At 39.6% G+C, this 23,495-nt stretch overlaps 1 protein-coding gene across 22 annotated transcripts in view; it reads left to right on the top strand.

Moving 5' to 3' along the window:
• The window catches only part of DTNA (dystrobrevin alpha), a 390,068-nt gene that overhangs the window by 303,208 nt on the left and 63,365 nt on the right, over window positions 1-23,495 (top strand). For all 22 annotated transcript variants that reach the window (XM_057526111.1, XM_057526112.1, XM_057526123.1 and 19 more), the window contains exons 6-10: window positions 4,423-4,508; window positions 11,249-11,403; window positions 14,167-14,272; window positions 17,322-17,488; window positions 20,750-20,874. In XM_057526111.1, coding sequence (XP_057382094.1) covers window positions 4,423-4,508; window positions 11,249-11,403; window positions 14,167-14,272; window positions 17,322-17,488; window positions 20,750-20,874 — 639 coding nt within the window. The remainder of the gene's footprint in view (window positions 1-4,422; window positions 4,509-11,248; window positions 11,404-14,166; window positions 14,273-17,321; window positions 17,489-20,749; window positions 20,875-23,495) is intronic.

Here is a 23,495-nt window from a genome sequence, read left to right as displayed (position 1 = left end):
GAACTACACATGAAATTGAAGGTGTGCTGCGACCGTAGCTTTTCATAAAAGCAAGACAAGCGTGTAGACTTTTTCTAGTGCTCCTCTTGGAGCACCATTTGCCCTGCAGCATTAGGGACAATCTACGTTTTTCATCCTCAGCACACTCTGGTGGGTCTACGTCCTGAATTGTGGCCAACAGCCAACATTCCATATGTGGCATTTAACCACTTTACTCCTAGAGGCATTGCATGTACAGAACTCACTTTGGAACAATATGCCGCTTTCCTGCTTGTTTGCCCAAGACTCCTAGGAGCTTCCTGTTATCCAGCCTCAAGAGCTTGACTTTTCACTTCTTAGATACTTAAGAGATTTCACTGACTGTTCATGAGTCAAACTGCCCCGACTAAGGAAGATTCCTAATGAGAATAGCTCTTATGTTCTCCATTCGGGATGTACCAACTTCTCCCTAATTTTTGCTTCCAGTGTCAATGCCAATTCTTTTTTCACAACAAAATAGGGACACTGATCCCAAAGTGACTTTGTTTAAGTAATGGTCTTTGGTGTGGAACCTTGTCAAAGACCTTTAGAAAATCTTTCTCTTTCCACTCCTTTTCTTCATCCTGTTATATCTACTGAAAATGTTCTTTAAAAAGATCCCATTGTATTTAACTCTTTGGTGCCTCCGTTCTCCATAGCCAAGTCCACTATCTCCACTCACTCATTCAACTCCTTAAAGGTTTATCCAGTGCCAGGGCTGAGCAAGGTCTGAACTCACCTGGTACTGGCGTGCTTCCCACGGTGTACATTCCTGCATACCCCTGAATCCTTCTTTGTGACAGGGGTCACATTTGCAATCTGACATAGTAGCTTACATACCAATAAATTCCAGTGGCCTAATTTCACCCTTCAGTTCCTGCAAAACTCTCATTGAGCCGCCCTCCACTGGGTGATTTATCTAGATTGATTATGTCAATTTGGCAAAATAGCTCTGATACAACCACTCTTGGGTTTAATAGCAGTAATCTTGCATTTCCAGCAACAATACAGGACTGGTAATCTCCCTAGGACCTTCTGCATTAAAAACTAAGGTTTAAGAATTCACCCGTGAGCTATCATATTTCATCCTCTGGAGAGCTCTCTGTCCCAACATCATCTGTGGTCTGTCCTCTTTCTTGAGTTAAATTGTCCTCTCTGAGTAACACTTACATATATACACTACCAAATGTAAAATGGATGGCTAGTGGGAAGCTGCTGCGTAGCACAGGGAGGTCAGCCTGGTGCTTTGTGACCACCTAGAGGGGTGGGATAGGAAGGGTGGGAGGGAGACGCAAGAGGGAGGGGATATGGGTATATATGTATACATATGGCTGATTCACTTTGTTGTACAGCAGAAACTGACACAACATTGTAAAGCAATTATGCTCCAATAAAGATGTGAAAAAAAATATGGAAATTAATCCTGAAATTAACCCCAGACCATTTCAAAGCACTGGGTTTTACAGATCTTGAACTACTCTAAAGTAAATGTTGAAAATGTGAACTGCATAAAAAATAAAAATAAAAAAAATTGTTCTCTCTGACTCATTGAAAGAAACTTGCATTTGCTCTTGAGGTCTCACATATAATACTCTTCAATTTCTCTGCATTTTGAAGATTACTTTATCACTATATTACTCCTATTCTTCCACACTTTGTAGACTCTCCTGTTATTACTTGAACCATGTTTCAGCTTAGGAAGAGAAGCTAATTACTTCCTAAAATAAAGTTATTGATACTTCCAGTTATCCATGCAATTGGGAATGCAGGGGATATGGAATAATTTTGAATGAGGTGGTTTTTACAAAATCATTGCATTTCTATTACAGCTACCTGCCCTAAAATTAGTGAACCACTTAATCAAAATTCTAGGTCACCTATTATAATGATTAATAGTCATTAATTAATATAAGGAATTTATTGTTCACTAACGCTGTGTGAGACAAAGTGTGAGGCACTGGGAATTCAACTAATTGATAGGACATAATTTCTGCCCCCAAGGATCTCACAGTGTGGAGTCGAAATACATGCAGACACGTAAATAAACAAATCAAGGTCATTCAGTGATAGGTGAGTGACAGATGCCAAATAATAGGTAAAAGTAAAGAGAAGAGTGATTGCTTCCACATCAGGGGAAGAACTGTTTTCGGAGCAGAGTGAATGATGATATTGAGCTGAGACTCCGTGAATGGATGGGAGAGTCCTGAGCAGAGCAGAGCGGGAAGGGCATTGATAGGACACTGTGGTGTGGAGTGCAACAGAAATGGTAGCAGATGAGCCTGGAGAAAACAGATAAGGTTAGAACTATATCCCGCGGGCAAACGGAGGCAACAGGGTTTTAAATAATGAAGTACCATCATCCCTCGGTATCTGCAGGGGTTTGGTTCCAGAACCTCCTACTGATACCAAAACCCGGGGATGTCTCTTACAGACAACCCCTATATCCACCCACGGTTGCTTAAATCCACAGATGCAGAACCGCGAATACAGGGCTCTGAGTGTAACATGGTCAGATCTGTGATATGAGTGTGCAAGCAGAGAGATCATTTAAGAAGTTATTACAGGGCTTCCCTGGTGGTGCGTTGGTTAAGGGTCTGCCTGCCAATGCAAGGGACCCGGGTTCGAGCCCTGGTCCGGGAGGATCCCACATACCTCGGAGCAACTGAGCCCGTGCGCCACAGCTGCTGAGCCTGCACTCTGGACCCCGCGAGCTACAACTACTGAGCCCACGTGCCGCAACTACTGAAGCCTGCACACCTGGAGCCCGTGCTCTGCAACAAGAGAAGCCACCGCAATGAGAAGCCTGCACACCGTAACGAAGAGTAGCCCCCGCTCGCCGCAACTAGAGAAAGCTCCCGGGCAGCAACGAAGGCCCAACGCAGACAAAAATAAAATAAATACATTTATAAAAGAAAAAAAGAAGTTATTACACTGTTAAAGCAAGAGCTGATAGAAGCCATGGCAGTCGGAAGGGAAAGAAGGAAGTGGGTTTAATACACAGTGAAGTGGGTATATCTGAGTACCTCAAACATTTATTTGGGTGGTAGTGAATTAAGGAAGAGCAAAAAATCAAGGGTGACCTCTTGCCCAGAATCCATTTCTGGGTAACTAGGTACATGGTGATTCTGACAACCCGAAGAGGGACTGTAGGAGGAAGAGCCGGTTAGTAGTTAAGTTGGTCAGAGTATTATGAGAGGGCTTTGAAAGATAATGAGTTCTACTTTGAACATACTTGGTTCGATGCAGGGTATCCAAGTGAAGATTTCTAATATGTAATTATGTAAATCTGGTGCTTAGGCTTAGAAATAGAAACAGGAGAGTCACTAGCATATAAGACTGGGTCAGTTTTGCATTCTGGCTAGCTGCCTTCCAGGTACTATGCTAAGAATGACAGCAACAAAGATGAGTAACAAATGATTCCTCTCTGGAGTCTAGTAAGGAACAAAGACACAATAATTTATTATGGCTTATTCTTCTAATATGTCAGATACCTGAATCTTATTCATATAAATTACTTATTCTATATACTAAACCCTTGTCAATACAGACTCTACTTACCTTTCAGCTACATTATTATTTTAAATAACTCTTTTGATCATTCTTAAGAGTAGCAACCACCAAAGAAATGAATTACTAATATGATACGCTGTCTGGTTCCAAGGATATAATAAACAGTTTATTCCAGCTGGAAAAATCATTTAGCAGAAATATTCTACTTCTTATAGAATGACCTTTATATCACATTTTGTGAAGGACAAGTTAGTTATACCTCTTGAATCAACAAAGATTTGGCCACTGTCATGTCATTTAGGTAGGAGAACTATTCAAAAGAGCTCTTACTTTTGCCCCTTTAAAATACCAACTCCCTTTGAAAAGTAAATGTATTACCTTTAAGGACAGTTGGCTTGTGGGTAGGAAATGATTGTTGAAAAAAAAAGTGTGATGAGAAAGTCTCCATATTAACCCTAACCCTTTTAAAATTCAGGAATTACCTGACACACACAACTTAAGATTTTTCTGAAGCCTTGTTTAAATAAATTATAGAAACTGTGGCATCATCATACATAAAATTATTTTATGAAACCCAAAGTGAAAAGAATGTTCTGTAATTTTCATCCCCAGGTAAATAGCACATATTTCTTTGGCTACCATTCTATGCTTTGAGCAAGGGGCACAGACAAAGAATAAGTTAAAGATTCTGCAATCTCTTGAAAAAAGGAAACATCGAATAGAAGAGTTTTTCAGAAACGTGTTGAACTGTATTCATAACCTTTTTTAAAATGGATATGTTCAATAATGCATGTAGCTCTGTTGTCCTATGATTTCTACAGAACAGAAAATGTCAAACTGTGTTATTGGATGTTCTTCACATGACATCTCTTTTTTTCTATCATCATTAAACAGGGAAGGCCATGGTAAAATTTCAGTATTTGCTGTCAAAATGGCTTTAGCCACATTGTGTGGAGGGAAGATCATGGACAAATTAAGATGTAAGTTATTCTCTGCATCTCTGTTTGCTTACCCCTCCTGTATACCACGGTTTCCTCTACCCCATTCCTGCCAGGTCCCCCTGACCATTTGTGACTTTCCTCATTCTATGAGAGTTGTTTGAAATATCATCTTCGTTGATCCTTGGATTTTGTCATAGAAATGTTTTCATATTAGATTAATGTCAATGAAATGAATGTTTTCCTTCTACGTATGGATTATTATTTTTTATAACCTGTTGAGGATCACCAGTTACACTGTTCATGATACTAAAGTAAGATATACATTCTTTCACATTCATTGTACTGTAGAACTGCCTCACAGGCATAAGTTCATCACCATAGGGAGATGAAGACCGTGTTGGGCAACCTTCCGTTTCTCGATCTTCTCAAGCCAAAGTTCCTGGCACATTTCCTCATTCTTCTCCACCAATGCTGTTCAAATCACTGGGCACTCCGAAGTTTCCAAAGTAGACATTGCCAGGGTGTAGGCATAGGAATTATGTACAGAAACTATAAACTGAGAATTAACTGATGCCAATAAAGACATGATAGCTAGAGTGTTGAGTGATTATGGGCCTTTTGTGTACATTTTGTCACTAAATGTGGTAGTTTTTTAACCAACAAAACAGAGTTTTCTGATTTGTTTGCATGAAGCTGAGACATAGAGAGTTAATCACAGATGGTACCAGGAATTGAACCCTGACTTTTTCCCCGTACACCAGTGGTTTTCAAATTTTAGTATGTATGGAGGGCTTTTAAAAAAAATGGATTTCTGGGTCTCATTTCCAGAATTTCTGATTCAGTAGGCCTAGAGTGGGTGTATAGCAGGCAAGAATTTTCATTTCTCACTAGTTTAAAATCTTGTATTTGTGGCTGTTTTGAAGAAAAATTTCCATGTAACCCTCTCCCTTCCCCTAAATATTATGAGTCTGAGTTATAATGCCGTATGACAAAGAACACTGTCATGGGAATTGGGAGTCCCAGGTTGCAGGCCCAGCTGTGTGACTAATTTGCTGATTATTCTGTGGAAGTCACTTCGCTTCTTTAGTCCTCAACTTCCTTCTCCATCCTAAATTTGGGGATTTTGTTGGGTACCTGTAGGGTCCCTGCTGGCTACAGGCCTCCATGACTCACGGCCTTTAGGCTCTTTTGTCACCTGCTGCCTGTCAGCTGCTGAATGTAATCTCTTGCTTCTTGATGCACCAACAGAGGAAAAATAAAGAAAGATACCGGGGTCAGGGTTGGGGGGACCTTTATTCCTTTGGAATTTCCCCAGACATGTTCCAAAAAGAGTTATGTCATTGGAGCAGTAGATAAGGGGAACCCCACAAAACCACACATCTTCCCTCACTCCCAGGAACCTCCTTTCATGGACCAGCCAAGTGCAGTCAAGTTTCAGAGAAGCCCAAGCAGACCCTACAAGGTCCAGTTTAGTCTCTCTTCAGTTAGCCTGAAAGATGTAAAACTTTAAAAATATCTAACTCAGTACTTGATTGAGGATAACAGCTAAATTAGAAGGTGGCAGAAAGAGTGTCCTTTTAAAAAAAATAACTTAGAGTAATCCCTAAGGCATTTCCTTCAGGGTTAGGCTAGGAAGAGAAAGTTTAGCAAAATGAACCAGGGCAGAAGAAGAAACTCCTGAGGGCCTTGCCTACTGACCTCATGTCACCATTGGCCACTTATGCTGAGGACAGTAGGTAAAGGTTTTTTTCAGAGTCTTAAGAAACATTTCCAAATACTTATTCAGTGTTAGGTACCTGGAGAAAAGGGTCCCTTAATAAAATAAGTTTGAGGAAAACTGAGAAAACCAGTTTTCTGCGCTTCAGAACTCCTCAGAGCCTTTCACGAACCAGGTTAATGCTATGCCATCAAGGACCCAGGTGCTTTCCATCTTTCTACTCAGCTCTCCTCTGTGTCAGATTTTATCCTTCTACTGAAGGTAAAAGGGGGTACAGCAATTTCAGGAGTCACACCCACTCCAGAGGCCCCCCAGCCCTTACGTCTCATGGCCAGGGTGGCATCACAGACCAATTACTACATCAACCACTGCTGACAGGAGAGGAATGCCCATGATGGTCAGGGAGTCTTTCAGTCATTCTCACCTCCTGGGCTGAGAAGGGCCACTGCTTTCCCATAGCCCAGGAAGAAATTTGGGGCCAATAAAGCTGAAGGGGATGGTTGTTAGGTAAGCAACAAACGACATCAGCACAGTTACAAAATTCAAGATTTAACTAAGTGTTCCAGCAGATCTTTACCACTTGTCAAATCCCTCAAAGTTCTCCCTCAAGTCTGGGATTTCAAAGCAAACAGTGCAACTGCTCCAGTGCTGTTTTTCCACCCCATCCCATCATTCACCAAATACCCACGATCAGTGAGCAAAGCATGCATGCTTTCCAGTGGCCAAAGTCAATCCTCCGCAGCTCAGTGAAAGAAGTCACAAATTCATGAGTCCCATTGGAAAGAAGCTGTTCTCCAGTGTGCAGAAATAAGCTTCAGAGAGTCACAAATTCTGTAGAGAAACAGACTGTGTGATCACGACATTTCATGGTACCTTCTGGCAGAGCAGCAGACCTGAATGTGCCCCAGTTCTCTGAATGAGGAGTCACTATATAGTTAATCCCAGAAAGGTAGTTTTAATGGTTTCCAGGTAAGTCAGTTCAAAGCAATTTGGCCAAAAACAATTTAGCTAAAAGCAGTTTGGTTGGAAGAACCTCTCCAGAATGTTAATCAGAAATGAGTATCCTTAGTCACCAATATTTCAGTGATTGAATGAACAAATTGAATTGTTCAAACAGAATGAACAATGTTCATTGGCTGAATGAACAAATATGGGCAAATCCACCCACAGACAGCCATGGTTGACTCTTTTTTTTTTTTTTTAATCTTTATTGGAGTATAATTGCTTCACAGTACTGTGTTAGTTTCTGTTGTACAACAAAGTGAATCAGCCATATGCATACATATGTCCCCATATCCCCTCCCTCTTGAGCCTCCTTCCCACCCTCCCTATCCCACCCCTCTAGGTCATCGCAAAGCACCGAGCTGATCTCCCTGTGCTATGCTGCTGCTTCCCACTAGCTATCTATTTTACATTCGGTAGTGTATATATGTCCATGCCACTCTCTCACTTCGTCCCAGCTTACCCCTCCACAACAAGCATCATACTCAATGGTGAAAAACTGAAAGCATTTCCACCAAGATCAGGAACAAGACAAGGATGTCCACTCTCGCAACTCTTAGTCAACATAGTTTTGGAAGTCCTAGCCGTGGCAATCAGAAGAAAAATAAATAAAAGGAATACAAATTTGAAAAGAAGTAAAACTGTCACTGTTTGCAGATGACATGATACTATACATAGAAAATCCTAAAGATGCCACCAGAAAACTATTAGAACTAATCAGTGAATTTGGTAAGGTTGCAGGATACAAAATTAATGCACAGAAATCTCTGGCATTCCTATGCATCAACAATGAAAAATCAGAAAGAGAAATTAAGGAAACACTCCCATTTACCATGGTTGACTCTTGGTAAGTGGAATTGTGGTTTTCTTTAGTCTTCTTTTGCTGGCTTGCATTTAATCATAAAACAGGCGGAGTAATGATTTTATAATAAGCATTGCTTTTATAATAAGAAAAATAAAATGAAAGGATATGGAATGTCTTGGGATTTTCCTTCTTTAAATTCTAATTCACTTTAAGCCAATATGCCAACTGCGCTTGTTGGGCAGTTTTTCTATTTTTGTGCATAGGAATGAAAGAGATTTAGTTCATTCCAACTAGCCCCTTCATGTTGGAGAACACAGGGCAAGAATTGTTGGCTGAAAATAATTTAGAAATTTTAAAAAGCAAAAAAGTAGAAAACAGCAGAAATTTTAAAGCTGAGTTTTAAAAGCTGCTTTAAATGCATTAAAAGGGACAGCAACCCCCATGTTGCATCCCAATTTCCAGTGCTCAGGTCCACCAGGAACCAATATGCAGGGTGTTCATCAGGTACCCCAGGCAGCAGAGAGTGTGAGGGCGCTCCCTGCAGGCGTGGAACATAGCTACCTATATATAAACGGACCTAATATAATATATTCTGTTTCTGTCAAACTGGTTTTGGTCTGATTATAGGCTGTTAAGGATCTTAAGGAATTCTGAATCCAATGCAATAAGCCTGGAAAGTCAGGTGCTATTCTAAAGCTTCTGGGGAGGGCTTGTTTATGGCAAACACCTTGTTTTTCCTGAGTTTCTATTACTGAACAGGTTGTTCGACCTCCAAGCTTACCTCCAGGGTAATATTTCTAACTTACTGGCCTGCCTTTAATTCTTCAGTACCTCCTTCATTACTGATTGTTCTTTATACTTGACCTAGAAGTCCCTTTTGTAAGGAAATCTTCCCTGACTCACTCCTCCCTCTAGGAACCCTCTCTCTGAGCTCCTGCTGCACCCTGTACACCCTACTGCTCCTGTACTCACACCACCTTGTCACCGTACATGATGTCATGTTATCCAGGATGCAAGCACATCTCTGTCTTCCCCAATAGACTGGGACCTCCCAGAGGGCAAGAACTATGTCCTGATTTTTCTGTATAACCATGGCTTAGCGCAATTTCATGTTTATTAGGTGCCAAGTTAATTTTAGTTTAATAAATCAATGAATGTAAGTTCTTCTGAAGTATCATTGTAAGGTGCTGCAGGAAACACAAAGGTAATTTAGACTATGATTTGGAACCTTATAGAACAGTCCTATGGGGGAGGCAAAGTCTAAACATACAAGGTAAATGGCAGAAAAGTGTGATATAAAATTAATAATAAAAACAGATAACATTTCTGTACCATATACTAGGTGCCAAGCATGCATCTGTGTGCTTTTCATCTAGTAACTAGCTTAATCCTTGAAACAGCCATCTATATTATATAGATACACATATATTTCATGTTATAAGCATATGACATATATATGTGTATATATATATGAGTGTGTATATATATATATATATATATATATATATATATATATATTAAAAAAACAGAGGGCCCAAAATTAAGGTACAAACACATACCATGTTGAGAGCTTCCTCAGAGTCCCCTCATTTCTTTTTAAAAACCTGAGTGGTCATGAACAGCCACTTGCCTTTAACCCCAGGGACTTACTTAGCCCTAGTTTGGCTATTGCTTAGTAGAACTTTATCAGTACAAATGAATTTAATATTAGCTTCAAGTTTGTGAAAGGTCACTGTTGGTACCCCTTCTGCTTTTACTCTAGTTAGAGATGTTGTTTAAATTATTTCAGTGGGAGATTTGAAAAGCCTAAGCTACTTTTCAAAATGTGCCCTGGCCTAGAATATCCAAATCTAAAAGTTCATCAGGATGACCAAATTATAGTTAACCGCCTGGCTCCCAAACAAACAACGTGGCAGCTTTAATGAGAAAGTACACTTACTTCTTCAAGGTTTCTTCTTCCTCCTTTTGATTGGAATTCTTGAGTTTCTATATTTGGAATTATACAAGAGTTTTGTTTTTTGCTTTTTGGTTGTTTTTTTGCTGTTGGCAACTTCTTTTTTTGACTAGTTATAATGAAACACGAGAGATGAAATTCACTAAGTAAACAATATTGTGAAAGTGAATGAGAACAACATTAATTTTTGTTGCTCATGTAGAATTTCTGTAGCTTCATAATTGATTAACTATTTTAAACACAATAGAAACCCTTTGTAAGTGGACTATTTAAAGAAAATGAGAGCCAATTCACATCCTCAAAACAAAATCCAATAAAAGCCTATAATATGCTTAACATCTGGCTGCGGTGTAAAACAATGTCCCCAGATTACATTTTGACCTTGAAAAATTAAGTCCAAAATGAGTAGAGATAGCATATTGACTTTACAACAGTTTATCCCAGCAGCTGTGCTGGCCTAGTTACAATCTAGCATGGTGACAAACCATATAATAGCCAACCCTTTCCTTCCAATAGTGATCTCCACAGAGGAATTATAGAGTACCTTGGGAAATTATGCCAGTAATATTCATTAAGTGCCCACAGTGGCAGAAACTGAAGAAAAGAGGTTCAGTGAAACCAGTGGCTCTGCTGAGAATAATCTGGAACCCTGACTTTACCTCACTGATCGTCGGCAAGGCCAGGCTTCCTCTTGACTGCATGAGGCAAAAGACCCTTCCCCATAAATCAATTGCCTTCCACCCAGAACACTATGATTTATAGGAAGTTTTCTGCTTCTGTGGGAAGTTAATCAAATGTTTTCATTGCATCCTTATCCCCATTACGTCTTTCACTTTTCAATATCTTAAACCAAAACCCAAACGTTTTAGTGACAATATAGACGGGTAAATAGCTAGCTTGCTAGATACACACCCTAACATTGTCATAATATTTTCATTGTGTATTTCAAAAGAAGTCAGCATATTTCTCACATGTACAAAAATTCCTCCCGTTGAGTTATATATGAGTTGATAATTGACCTCAAACTAAAAATGTGATGTTCTCTGTCTTATCAATATATGCTAATTTTATCCAAATTACTAGTTAATGCTGTATGCCAGAATCATCTACAGAAAGACACCAGAGAAAACACCATGCCAGGAATATCTCAGCATAAAAACTAGCTTTCATATTATTCTTTCATAATAAATTATATATTTAGTTTCTGCCACATTTTTTGTTATTTGCAGGAGATATGTTGAACTAAAACAGTGGGGAATCTTTATGTGATGCATAAAGATCTTTCCTTTTCCATCCATCAGATATTTTCTCGATGATTTCTGACTCCAGTGGGGTGATGGTTTATGGACGATACGATCAGTTCCTGCGGGAAGTTCTCAAACTACCCACAGCAGTGTTTGAAGGGCCTTCATTTGGTTACACAGAACAGTCAGCTAGATCCTGTTTCTCTCAACAGGTAGGAGAAAACTTGTTTAAGGAAGTATCTCTCGGTGGCTGCTTTCCTGTGTGTCACTCCAAGTCACTACTTCTTCATGGTAACTTGTAGCGTATCTTCCAGCTTCTGAGAAATGACCTCTGAGTCAGTAACTGAACTCAGCACATTTGGATAATAATAATAGGTGGTGTTTCCTGACCATGAGCCAGGCATCATGCTAAATTCTTAATTTGCATTGTCTAATTTAATCCCTACAACAACGCTATACCCTTGGAAACATTATTACCACCACACTATCAAAAGGGCTGAATTGTTACTCAGCCTCACATGAAACACGAGTCTGACCCAGCACCAAGCTTCACCAATGTTTAGCAAAGGAGACAAGAAAGGAATCACAGCACATGCCCCATGCCATCTGGGAGGCCCTAAATCTTCCACTAAATCGGGGCTCAGAGCAACATGTTTTAACTGGAGGTGGTACAAGTCAGCCAAGGGAAGCTGCTTAGTTTGGGGGACTCTCCGTGTTTATATCTCTCCAGCCATGTGGAAAATCTACATGTCTAGAACTATTCTTCAGCACAGCATAGTGGAGATTTAGAAATCCATAAACTGAAGATTTGTTTACAATTTTTAAAAATGCGAACTAACCAAGTATGTCCTCTAAAAGGATCCCTTAAATAAGAAATCAGTGCTCAGCAGCCACGGAAAAGCTGCATTTAACCTCCAGCTAGTAAAGCTCATCTGTCTATCTATCTGTCTGTTTACTTGGTGATCTAAGAGGTCAAAGGTGGTGCCTCGGGCATCCCTGTAGGGCATGGGTTTATATAGAATTATAAATGTATCCATACACTCAATAAGAGAAGGGATGGCTTGATACTTTAAGTATCAAACTCTACTCCCCCTGGGGGGCCGGGGGGCGGGAGGGGGAGGATGGGGTCTCACCCAGGAAACCTGTTTGACCTTTCCCACGCCCTCACCCCCAGGCTGGCTTAGATACCTGGCCTCTGTCCCCAGCTAAAGCATACTCCTGTTTGGAGTTCCCTTTCCCTTTCGAGTTGGTGACCTCAGAATGGACCCATTCACCTAAGCCTCCTTCTATACAACTTCTTCACCCAGAACTTCTCATCAGTCACCAAGTCCTACTGATTTCACCTTCTAGAATTTCCTCAGATCTCTCCTCATCATCCTCGATTGCCTGGCCTCTTGCATTAAACCCCAAACTGATCTCTCTGCCCCTGGATTTACTTGTTTGTACATTTGTTGATTTTAGGTAGTGCATTGTAGAATCCTCAGGAAATATACTAATGCCTCCGAATATTTCTCATTAAAAGTCAGCCAGAATAATAGGACTTTTTTAATCTAATAGGATTTATATATTCAAAAAAATTACATAGGATGTTGCATTGCTCAAAATTCCTTTTGAAATATCCTAGAGACTGCCCATTATATAATCTTTTATATACCCTCAATGATGAGAAATTTATATATGTGGAAATCATAGTAGCATTTTTTGACTTCCAGGAGTGATTTTTAGCCAGTATGATGAATGGTCAAAATGGATAAAATCATGTGAAGTACAAAAAGAGGCAACACTAATAAAAATAATAAGACCAGTTTATTTTTGTGCTTCATAAACTGGCTATAGCAGCAGTTCGAATGATGAAATTCCAAAATTGTTTTAATTGCTTCATTGCAAAGCCACCCCAAATGATTGTTTTGAAACACAGTATTATTTTAGACATATGAATTGTAGTAGCTTTTGAAAAAATACTCTCATTACTTATACTTTACATAATTTTTCTTTTAATAATAATGCTAATAACAACCCTATAAAAAGCTTATTTAGTATTATGAGGTAAAGCTAAAACTGTAAATATCTGCCAATAAGAAAACATTAATAGAAGGGTACCAAAACAGTTGTTTTGTGAATTACAAGGACAAGTGTAAGGTTTAAGCCTTGAAAAGGCACTGTAGCTCTTCAGGGCTAATTTCTTATCTAAAAATATAAAACTATCCCATCCACCTTGATATTCTAATTCAAAAATTTAAATAAAATAGTGATTTTTGCATGTAAATTTTTTGTCATTCATACTATGAAAATATCATATATTAATATAACTTCTTATTTTTTCATTTTGAAAGAAACTTATAGATAAAATACATTTCTTTTCTGCATCAGAAAAGCCCAGGATAATGACACAGAAGCCGACTGAATTGTAAGAAAAGATACATAAAGAAAGTAGAGAAGAGAATTTTTTTTTAATTTAGAGTGTTCTTTTCTAACAGGGAAGGATAGCTCCCTCCGAACAGGATTCACTCCTAATCTTGTATAGCAGAACCATTCACATTAACCACAAAATATTTAGTCCTTATGGAAGTTGAGGAGCTTTGAAAGGGAAGCTGTTCTACAAATTTAGAAGACTGATACGGGAATTGTCGAGTGTGCCGTGATGTACTATTGGGTAAAATTTTATGGAGAATGTCTACTCTCCATCTTTCCTCATCATTTTCATACTGTCCCTCATGTATGAAAATGATCCCCTCAGAATTGTTTTTCTCCTTGTGATAATATTGACTCAGCCTCAGGGGAGATAATCCAGTCCTATGTAGGCTTAAATATAAAAAGCAATTAATGTTTTAAATTCAGAACTAGTTTCAAGCTCTGTTTCTTTATGTATTAGGGGTTAATTGAATGTCTTGTTTCTTCTGTCTCAAATGATATTTACATAGCAGGTAAATTAAGATTATTCTTGGTTCTAAATTTTTATGGGTTTTTTGATGCAGAAAAAAGTCACCTTAAATGGTTTCTTGGACACGCTCATGTCAGATCCTCCCCCGCAGTGCCTGGTCTGGCTGCCCCTTCTGCATCGACTGGCAAATGTAGAAAACGGTGAGTAGTTCCTACCGAGGCAATTTTTTTAGCCTTTTTTTAAAATTGAAGTATAATTGATTTACAATGTTGCATTAGTTTCATGTGTACAACAAAGTGATTCAGGTATATATATACATATAAAACAAAATATATATTCTTTTCCCTTATAGGTTATTACAAAATATTGAGTATAATTCCTATGGTATACAGTAGGTCCTTGTTGGTTATCTATTTTAAATATGGGAATGTGTGTATGTTAATATACATATAAATAACCTATATGTATATGTTAATCCCAAACTCCTAAGGCAATTTTTTTAATTACCGAAATTAGACCATCAAGTCTATAGTTATTAAGCCAAGGTCATTGTTTTAGGGAGGTCTATTTAGTACTGAATTTTAATAGAACTAACCTGTCTCCCTCATCAGTAAGGCCTTATAGGTGCACTGCAAAATTAGGACTGTCCATTCTAAAAATTTATTAAATCTCACAGTCTACCTCTCAGTTACAAATCCGGTGTGACTTAAAAACTTACTGTAATGGAAAGAGAACCTCAGTAAGGAATGTGACATTTTCTAGTATTTGTTTTAGGTATGAACTTCTACTGTTGGTATACCTGGCATTGACTATTTCTTCCTAGGCACTCCATCAGGAGTAGGTGGAGGAGATAGAAAAAAACTGGATGGTTGCACCTTGCTAATCTTTAGTCATATGCTCCAAATTGTAAGCTTTCAATGGTTGTATTTATGTAAAAGAAATAGTAATGTAACTTTTGTCATGTGCTTTTGTTTGTATAAAAGCAAGTATTTCTATGATAAAAGTAATTACTCTTGGCATATCCAAACTTAAATATAAAATACAGTTCAGAACAAGGTTTAAAGAAATTTAAACATGGAACAATTCAGTGCCTCCATCTGATCTTTAGATGTTCTTATTTACTGTTTAATTTAACTCTGGGAATTCTCTAGCCTTAAATAGAAAATAATTTATCTCCTATCTCTTACTAGAATCTTAACTTCTACACATCTCTTTAATATACATTGGGGTTAAAGTTAGCTTATTTTAGATTCCCATTTAGAACATCTGGCATCTGCCCTAATTATCTCCCTTAGTTAAAGTTATAAATCTATCCTGTTCTGCTCATGGAGAAGATTTAAAGAATGAACTTACTAGTTTCTCTGTGAGCACTACCAATCGTAGATTTTTTTTTTTATGCTTCTTATTCATCTGCTAGAGCAAAGAGCAATCAAGGTCCAGATCATGCAGGATGAGTTCATGTTACTGTTTTGCAGTTTAAGAACTAGTCATTTTCCAATTATAAAGTTGTCATTTCATGCCTTCTCTCTCAGCATTTCCTGTTGCAGGAAATGAGTTCCTTAGGCCCTGTCCCAGAACAGTTGTCCCTAGATTCAAGTCTCACTTCAGCCTTTCCCAGGAGCCAGAAAAAGGGGATATGATGCTGGTTCAGAAGACAATGTGTTCAAAACTGGTTATGTCTTTGATTTTACAATTTACTTTTCATCTTTATTTATTTATTTATTTATTTATTTTTTATTTATTTTTGCATTATGGTTCACTTTTTTTTTAACATCTTTATTGGAGTATAATTGCTTTACAATGGTGTGTTAGTTTCTGCTTTATAACAAAGTGAATCAGCCACACATACACACATATTCCCATATCTCTTCCCTCTTGCATCTCCCTCCCTCCCACCCTCCCCATCCCACCCCTCCAGGTGATCACAAAGCACCAAGCTGACCTCCCTGTGCTATGCAGCTGCTTCCCAGTAGCTATCTATTTTACGTTTGGTAGTGTATATATGTCCATGCCACTCTCTCACTTTGTCACAGCTTACCCTTCCCCCTCCCCATATCCTCAAGTCCATTCTCTAGTAGGTCTGTGTCTTTATTGCCGTCTTACCACTAGGCTCTTCGTGACCTTTTTTTTTTTTCCCCTTAGATTCCATATATATGTGTTAGCATACTGTATTTGTTTTTCTCTTTCTGACTTACTTCACTCTGTATGACAGACTCTTAACTCCATCCACCTCACTACAAATGACTCCATTTCATTTCTTTTTATGGCTGAGTAATATTCCATTGTATATATGTGCCACATCTTCTTTATCCATTCATCCGATGATGGACACTTAGGTTGCTTCCATGTCCTGGCTATTGTAAATAGAGCTGCAATGAACATTTTGGTACATGACTCTTTTTGAATTTTATTTGCATTATTTTCCCTGGCTGGTTAGCCAGAGTATAAGTTTACCAAAAGCATGAATTGTTCTTATTGTTGTTGATATCTTTAGCTCATAACATGCAGTTACTTGGATTCAAATCTCAAATATTTTACCTTGCCTGCTTTATAATTCAAATTTTCTGCCAAAGAAAGTTGTGTCTCTTGAACTATCTGACTTAGAACTGTATTCAGACAACTTACTCATCTCTTTGGGCCCTATCCGTCTGCCTCTCGGGAAATTAAAAAAAAAAAAAAATCTGTTAAACGAAAGCAGTGTCACTCATTAAATAAGCCCATTAGCTACTCCATTTTTTTAAAAAGTAACTCAATTCTCCCATCCAGTTTTTCTACTCTTCTTCCATTGGCCTTTCTTTCTTCTTCCTCTCATTTTCCATTTCTCTCATATTTGCTCTCAACCCACTGGACAATCAGCTGTGTTCATCCATTGTGCTTCTGAGTCTTCCGTGAGCTGTGCTGATCTCCTGGAGACAGAGAGCGTTTGGGGGAAAGGCGAGCCAGTTTGGGTAATTTATAGTCTTATAGTATAAGGGACGGGAGTAAGAAGAGCAAATGGAGTTACAGAGATTTGCCATTAAAAGAACCCCTCTCCTCCATCCCCTTCCGTTTCTCCAACCTCCACACACATGCTGGAAAAGGGTAGTGAGAGGCTAGGAATAAACTTAATGCTCCTCTCGGCGAAAACTGACTATCATCGGAAATCATGGCGCACAGCAGAAAAATGCAATTCTTGTTGGACTGTATTTTTCCTTCTTCTGGCTCATACTTTTGTTTTCTTGTTTTTTTCTTCATTAACTTGCCCCTCAGTCTTCCATCCAGTTGAGTGTTCGTACTGCCACAGTGAGAGTATGATGGGATTTCGCTACCGATGCCAACAGTGTCACAATTACCAGCTCTGTCAGGACTGCTTCTGGAGGGGACATGCCGGTGGTTCCCATAGCAACCAGCACCAAATGAAAGAGTACACGTCCTGGGTAAGGCAAGGTCCAGGCAATACTTACAGTTGGATGTGTGAGTGTTGTCCAGAATGCAAGGGAACGGCAAGCATGGTGACTGAATCAAGCGACACACTTACCTTCTCCTCTCGCATTCCCTCCTTCCCCTCCCACTCCCCATCTTACTGGGACCTCTTACTTACTGTGTCTGAACCCAGTGTAGCTTCCTAAGGCTTAAAATATAGGAAGACTCAAATGATATTACTTCTTGGAATATAGATAATTCAGTATCGATTTAGGTAACAGCCAAACAGCAAGCACCTTCTGGAACATAATCTCATTTTCACAGTAAGTTAAGGTTCTTTTCAAGTTTGGGGGTGGTTTGTGGGAATTGCCTAAAAATTACTGTTAGTTAGATTCTGGAGTTGTCTTAACTGCATGACTGGAACATGAAGGAAAGACCTGTGAGCGTGTGGGCTTAAGGGTGCTGTTTCATTCTACTTTTTTAGAGGAGGGGGAGATGTTAGAAAATCATCTTTTCATGAGTAGTGCAAGTGACTAACTTGCTGGAGGTGACCTGTGATACTAACCTGCTAAAGGTGACCTGTCCATGTGATGAAAGTGTTCTCAGGAGCACGTGGCACTGAGTCTGTGGGAGGAATTTGACTCCGTGAGCTTGCTGTTCAGGTGGTTTACAGTTTGCTGACCTCTGTCTCAGTTAAACTCAAAGACCAGATCCAGTGATGTTGTTCTGGTGCTTCTGTGAAAGTATTGCTCTATGTACAGATTATTTTTCGTGGAGTGTGCCATCAGCCCTGCCGACTCCTCTTGGAATAGTTGTATCACAAGAAAATGCAGACTCTTTTAAAGCATTTTTTCTGTATTTTAATGTGTCTCAAATCAACCTATAGTCTTTACTTAAAGAGTAACTCATTTTATTTTTAAAAAGGTCTTCAGAAATGCATTTTAATTGAAGTATAGTTTATTTACAATGCTGTGTTAGTTTCAGGTGTACAGCAAAGTGATTCAGTTATACATATATGTATAATACATATAATATATATATTCTCTTTCAGATTCTTTCCCATATAGGTTATTACAAAATATTGAGTATAGTTCCCTGTGCTATACAGCAGGTCTTTGTTGTTTATCTATTTTATATATAGCAGTGTGTATATGTTAATCCCAAACTCCTAATTTATCCCTCCCTGCCCACCTTTCCCCTTTGGTAACCATAGTTTATTTTCTATGTCTGTGAGTGTGTTTCTGTTTTGTAAATAAGTTCATTTGTATCATTTTTTTTAGATTCCACATAGAATTGATATCATATGATATTTGTCTTTCTCTGTCTGACTTACTTCACTTAGTATGATAATCCCCAGGTCAATCCATGTTACTGCAAATGGCATTATTTCATTCTTCTTTATGGCTGAGTAGTGAGAATATACATTATAAATCAGAATGTTCTTTCTAGGAATTATTATTGGGAACTGATATTCAGTGCAAATATATTAATTGTTTAGCACATGTCAGATTCTGAGTTCAAGTAAGAGTTCTTCACTAAGGCACTGTATACTGAGGGCTTGATGCCAGTTCAAATGCCACCCATCACTGCTGGCTATATCGCATGCTGAGAATAGATATACTAGTACAGATCATGAAATACCATTTAGTATAGGACGCTGGAGGAAATACTTTCTATTTTCTTATTGTCAGCGTATTAGCAATTTTCAAATATGTTCTATTCCAAGTCCTAGAGGGTTGGTGATTGTAGACTGATTGTTTGTAATTGTTGTTTTATGTAAATGCTGAAGTCAGATAAGGAGACTTTTCTTAGGGGTTGTGAACTCTGCAATTATATGGCAGGACAATGTCTTTACAGAGCAGGATCAGACTTCTCACGAGGACAAAGGAGCCCCAATGTTTATGGGGTGAAGAGCCGTTGTTACTGCTGTTTTAAGTGTGCTAAGAATTACACCTCCTAGCAAAAGCCAAAGAGGGACTTCTTGGACAATGTCCCCATTGCTTAGCTTTTTAAAATGAGGACAGGGGCTTCCCTGGTGGCGCAGTGGTTGAGAATCTGCCTGCCAATGCAGGGGACACGGGTTCGAGCCCTGGTCTGAGGAGATCCCACACGCCGCGGAGCAACGAAGCCCGTGAGCCACAACTACTGAGCCTGCGCGTCTGGAGCCCGTGCTCCACAACGAGAGAGGCCGCGATAGTGAGAGGCCCGCGCACCGCGATGAAGAGTGGCCCCCACTTGCTGCAACTAGAGAAAGCCTGGCACAGAAACGAAGACCCAACACAGCCAAAAATAAATAAATAAATAAATTTATAAAAAAAAAAAAGTGAAAGGGAGATCAGGCATCTAGATAGTTCAAGAGCTAAGGAGGAACTGGTAGGATGTAGGATTCAAGGATTATTAAAAAAAAAAAAAATGGGGACAAAAGTCACTTTGTTATATTGCCAGTTATGGACTCTATGTGTCAAAGAAAGTGACAAAATGATAAATCGCTTCTCACAGAAAGGAAAAATTGGGGTAAAGATTTATTATGTGTGGTAGACTATTTTTGATAATCTTGGCTGTGAAATTTTAAAATAAACATTCCACTGGTCCAAATGAAAAAGAGGCAGCATGATGCTCTGGAAAGAACATAAACTTTAAATTCTAAAGACAGATTGAAGTTCCACTTTTACTTCTAACCGGATATATCCAGCCACACCTGAAACATCTTACCCCTAGATTCCCGCAAAACCTCCTACCCATCTCCTTACTTCCATTCCCATCCCCTCTCAAACCTTTTTCTGTTCTTAAAGAGAAACAATCCTTCTAGAATCAGGTCACCTCTGAGATTTAACCTGTTCATTGTCTCCCTCTGCATTTGAGATAAAGACCACAGTCTGGGACGCGGCATATAAGACTTCAGTGGTCTCCCTCCTGCTTTCCTCTCCAGAACAGGGTCTCCTATTCTTCCTCCATCTGGAATTACCTTCCAGTCTCCTGAGTTTTGTCAGAAGGACCCCTGCTGTTCATTAAGTCCCAACTCAGGCGTCCTGAGCACAATGACTGCTTCCATTTATCACAGCATTTGCTGACACTGTGCAGCCCGAGGCAGTTACCCTGATGGCTAATTCCAAGCATGCTGGTCCCAGCAATGAGCAAAATCCTTGACTTAGAGTAGATTATCAAAGAAGATTTCCTGAATGAATGAATGGATATCTACTATGAAAGCAAATCATCTGATGAAATGTTACATAAATGTTGATTGTTATCACTTGAACCTTTCTTCTTCCTTCCAGAAATCACCCGCTAAGAAGCTCACCAACGCGTTAAGCAAGTCTCTGAGCTGTGCTTCCAGCCGTGAACCTTTGCACCCCATGTTCCCTGACCAGCCTGAGAAACCACTCAACTTGGCCCACATCGTGTGAGTATCTCTACCCTCCAGACTGAGAGACAGCTTTCTTCACTGCTGTGTGTGCAGATCCATACAAAGACAATTAATTTCCTATTAGTTGTCAGGGACCAAGTTTTAAATTTTATTGTCTTAAAAAAAAAAGAGTGAAAGTCATGTGATTATAATTTTTTTCATGGAGAGGTATACAGTACTTCTGCCCAGATGTACAAGTATGCCACACTATATAATTTACCTTGAAGTGGAAAATATTCAAAAATTTTATAATTGTAAAATAAGGATGTTATTGGAGTTCACACAATTGGACGTTAATAATCAACGGAATTACCGTGGTCAGGAAATTTTAAAGCACACCGTACCTTAACATCATGTGTGCTTTGAGTCCCAAATAGAGAAGCCCTCTGTTTCCTTTCTCTGCACAGCCAGTCATCTTAAAGATGCCAGCAAACCTAGAAATCATTGCTGTTGTTGTTGTTTTATCCCAAGTTACATAACTTTAGAAGAAACATGGCCTGTGCAAGGGAGGGTTGAAGAGGGGGTATTGGAGGGGAAATTCATCCAAAGTATGTGTGAGTTTGGGGAGCAAAGGGAATTGGGCCAAGGAACAGTGCTACCACCCACCCCTTCCACCTCCCAAAAGCCTCATGTCGGGGGACCTCTCTCAAGCCTGGGTGGCTCAGAAAACAGAGGAGGCTTAGGTAGAAGAAAGTATTTCTTCCTTGGTGTTATCTTGGGCTCAGAAGAAGAAAGAAGTTCATTACCTACTTTGGGGCACAGTTAGGAGTTACGTAGTCACAAGTGCCTCAGGAAGCCTGTAGAGCAGGCTTTCCCCCTCCTTCTGAACTGCCTTTCATCGTGCGCACTTCAGCACGACCACCTGCACTGCAGGACCTGTGTTTGCCTGTTTACCTCGAGAGGTGAGCTGATGGGACACATGGGTGTTAGGAATCCACCAAAGCAAGGTTCACGCTTCAGGCGGATGAGAACATAACCCATTAGAGGCACTGTGGTGCATCTCAGAGCCTTAGGAAAGCAGCCACTCTTTCCCCTAATGGACGTAAACAGATCCCGTCAAACCACTGTGCTGCAGCATGTCTGTGGACTTTGTATAAATCCCACAGGGCTTTGTTTGATTTACTCTGGGTGTGCGCTGAGGGTTCATTGCCCCCAGCAATCCACACAAGTCTGGAAGCATCCACAAACAAATGTAAACTGATTCTGTAGAATGCAGTTGACTTATTTTTGGAAATTTTGCTCCCCAAAATAAGCCTCAAAGTAAATCAGGGGTAAAGAAATCTGGGAAGTGTCCCAAAGGACCAATCACTTGCAGAAAGCGAGCTCATAGGAGCTGTTCTCCTAAAGTCTTGACTTACTTCCCCATAGCCAGGGACGATCACTTAGTTGCTTGCGAATGAACAAAACGTAAGTGAGAGTAGGTCTGGGCTCTCTGAGCTTGGCCACGGAGTCACTGTCTACCAGCCCCCTTAGGGGTTCCCCCCCCAAGAGAACAGTGTTCAATCTGAGCTGATGGGTGTGGGGAAGGTAGGGAGAGGATGGGGGTAAACAGCCTGGCTCTAAGAGCTTTGCAGCAAAACAGAGTTAGGATGGGGCCTCCCACTTGGAGACAGAATTAAGAAGCAAGGCCAGGGACTTCCCTGGTGGCGCAGTGGTTAAGAATCCATCTGCCAATGCAGGGAACATGGGTTTGAGCCCTGGTCCGGGAAGATCCCATCTGCTGTGGAGCAAATAAACAGCCAAAAATTAATAAATTAAAAAAAAAAAAATGAGAAGGAAGTGAGACCATGCCACACAATTTGGGTTCCATGGAGAGTTTCAGGATTCCCCTAAAATTCTACATGAAATGTGCCTTTTTCTGCTAAAAGTTGCACGTTTAAACAGATTCTTTTCTTTTTCTTTTTTTTTTAAAGAGATATGCTCCCTGTACATTCACAGTAATTATTTTGGAATCTAGTCTTTGTTTTCAGATTCCTGGGGGATATTTTTCTTTTTAAATTTATTTATTTATTTATGGCTGCATTGGGTCTTCGTTTCTGTGCGAGGGCTTTCTCTTGTTGTGGCAAGTGGGGGCCACTCTTCATCGCGGTGAGCTGGCCTCTCACTATCGTGGCCTCTCTTGTTGTGGAGCACAGGCTCCAGACGCGCAGGCTCAGTAATTGTGGCTCACGGGCCTAGTTGCTCCGCGGCATGTGGGATCCTCCCAGACCAGGGCTCGAACCCGTGTCCCCTGCATTGGCAGGCAGATTCTCAACCACTGCGCCACCAGGGAAGCCCAACCAGATTCTTAAAATAGTCCTTGAATCAGAACACTGATCTGTACTCACAGATAATATATTTTTCCAGGGTGAATGTCAGTTTTAAAAGACAAATTATACAAAATATTTAATTGTTGAAATAACACGCAAGAAATTCCGGATGCAGAGTGGCCAATCTCTATTAGAATAGATATTTTACTATTTTTTAGCTTTAGACATTTTTCTATTTGTTATTCTGATGTTATTGCCCTGAACAGATATTTATGTTCCTTTTTTTTTTTTTTTTGGATGGGAATATCTAAGACTTATAATCTTAAAGCATGCTGTTCATTTAGCTCTTCTAAATTATCATAGGTACAT

Source organism: Balaenoptera acutorostrata, chromosome 13 (genome assembly GCF_949987535.1).
Source record: "Balaenoptera acutorostrata chromosome 13, mBalAcu1.1, whole genome shotgun sequence".
Taxonomy (NCBI): Eukaryota; Metazoa; Chordata; class Mammalia; order Artiodactyla; family Balaenopteridae; genus Balaenoptera; species Balaenoptera acutorostrata.
The sequence above is the reverse complement of the archived record's forward strand: the minus strand, read 5'-3'. Positions and strand labels throughout refer to the sequence as shown.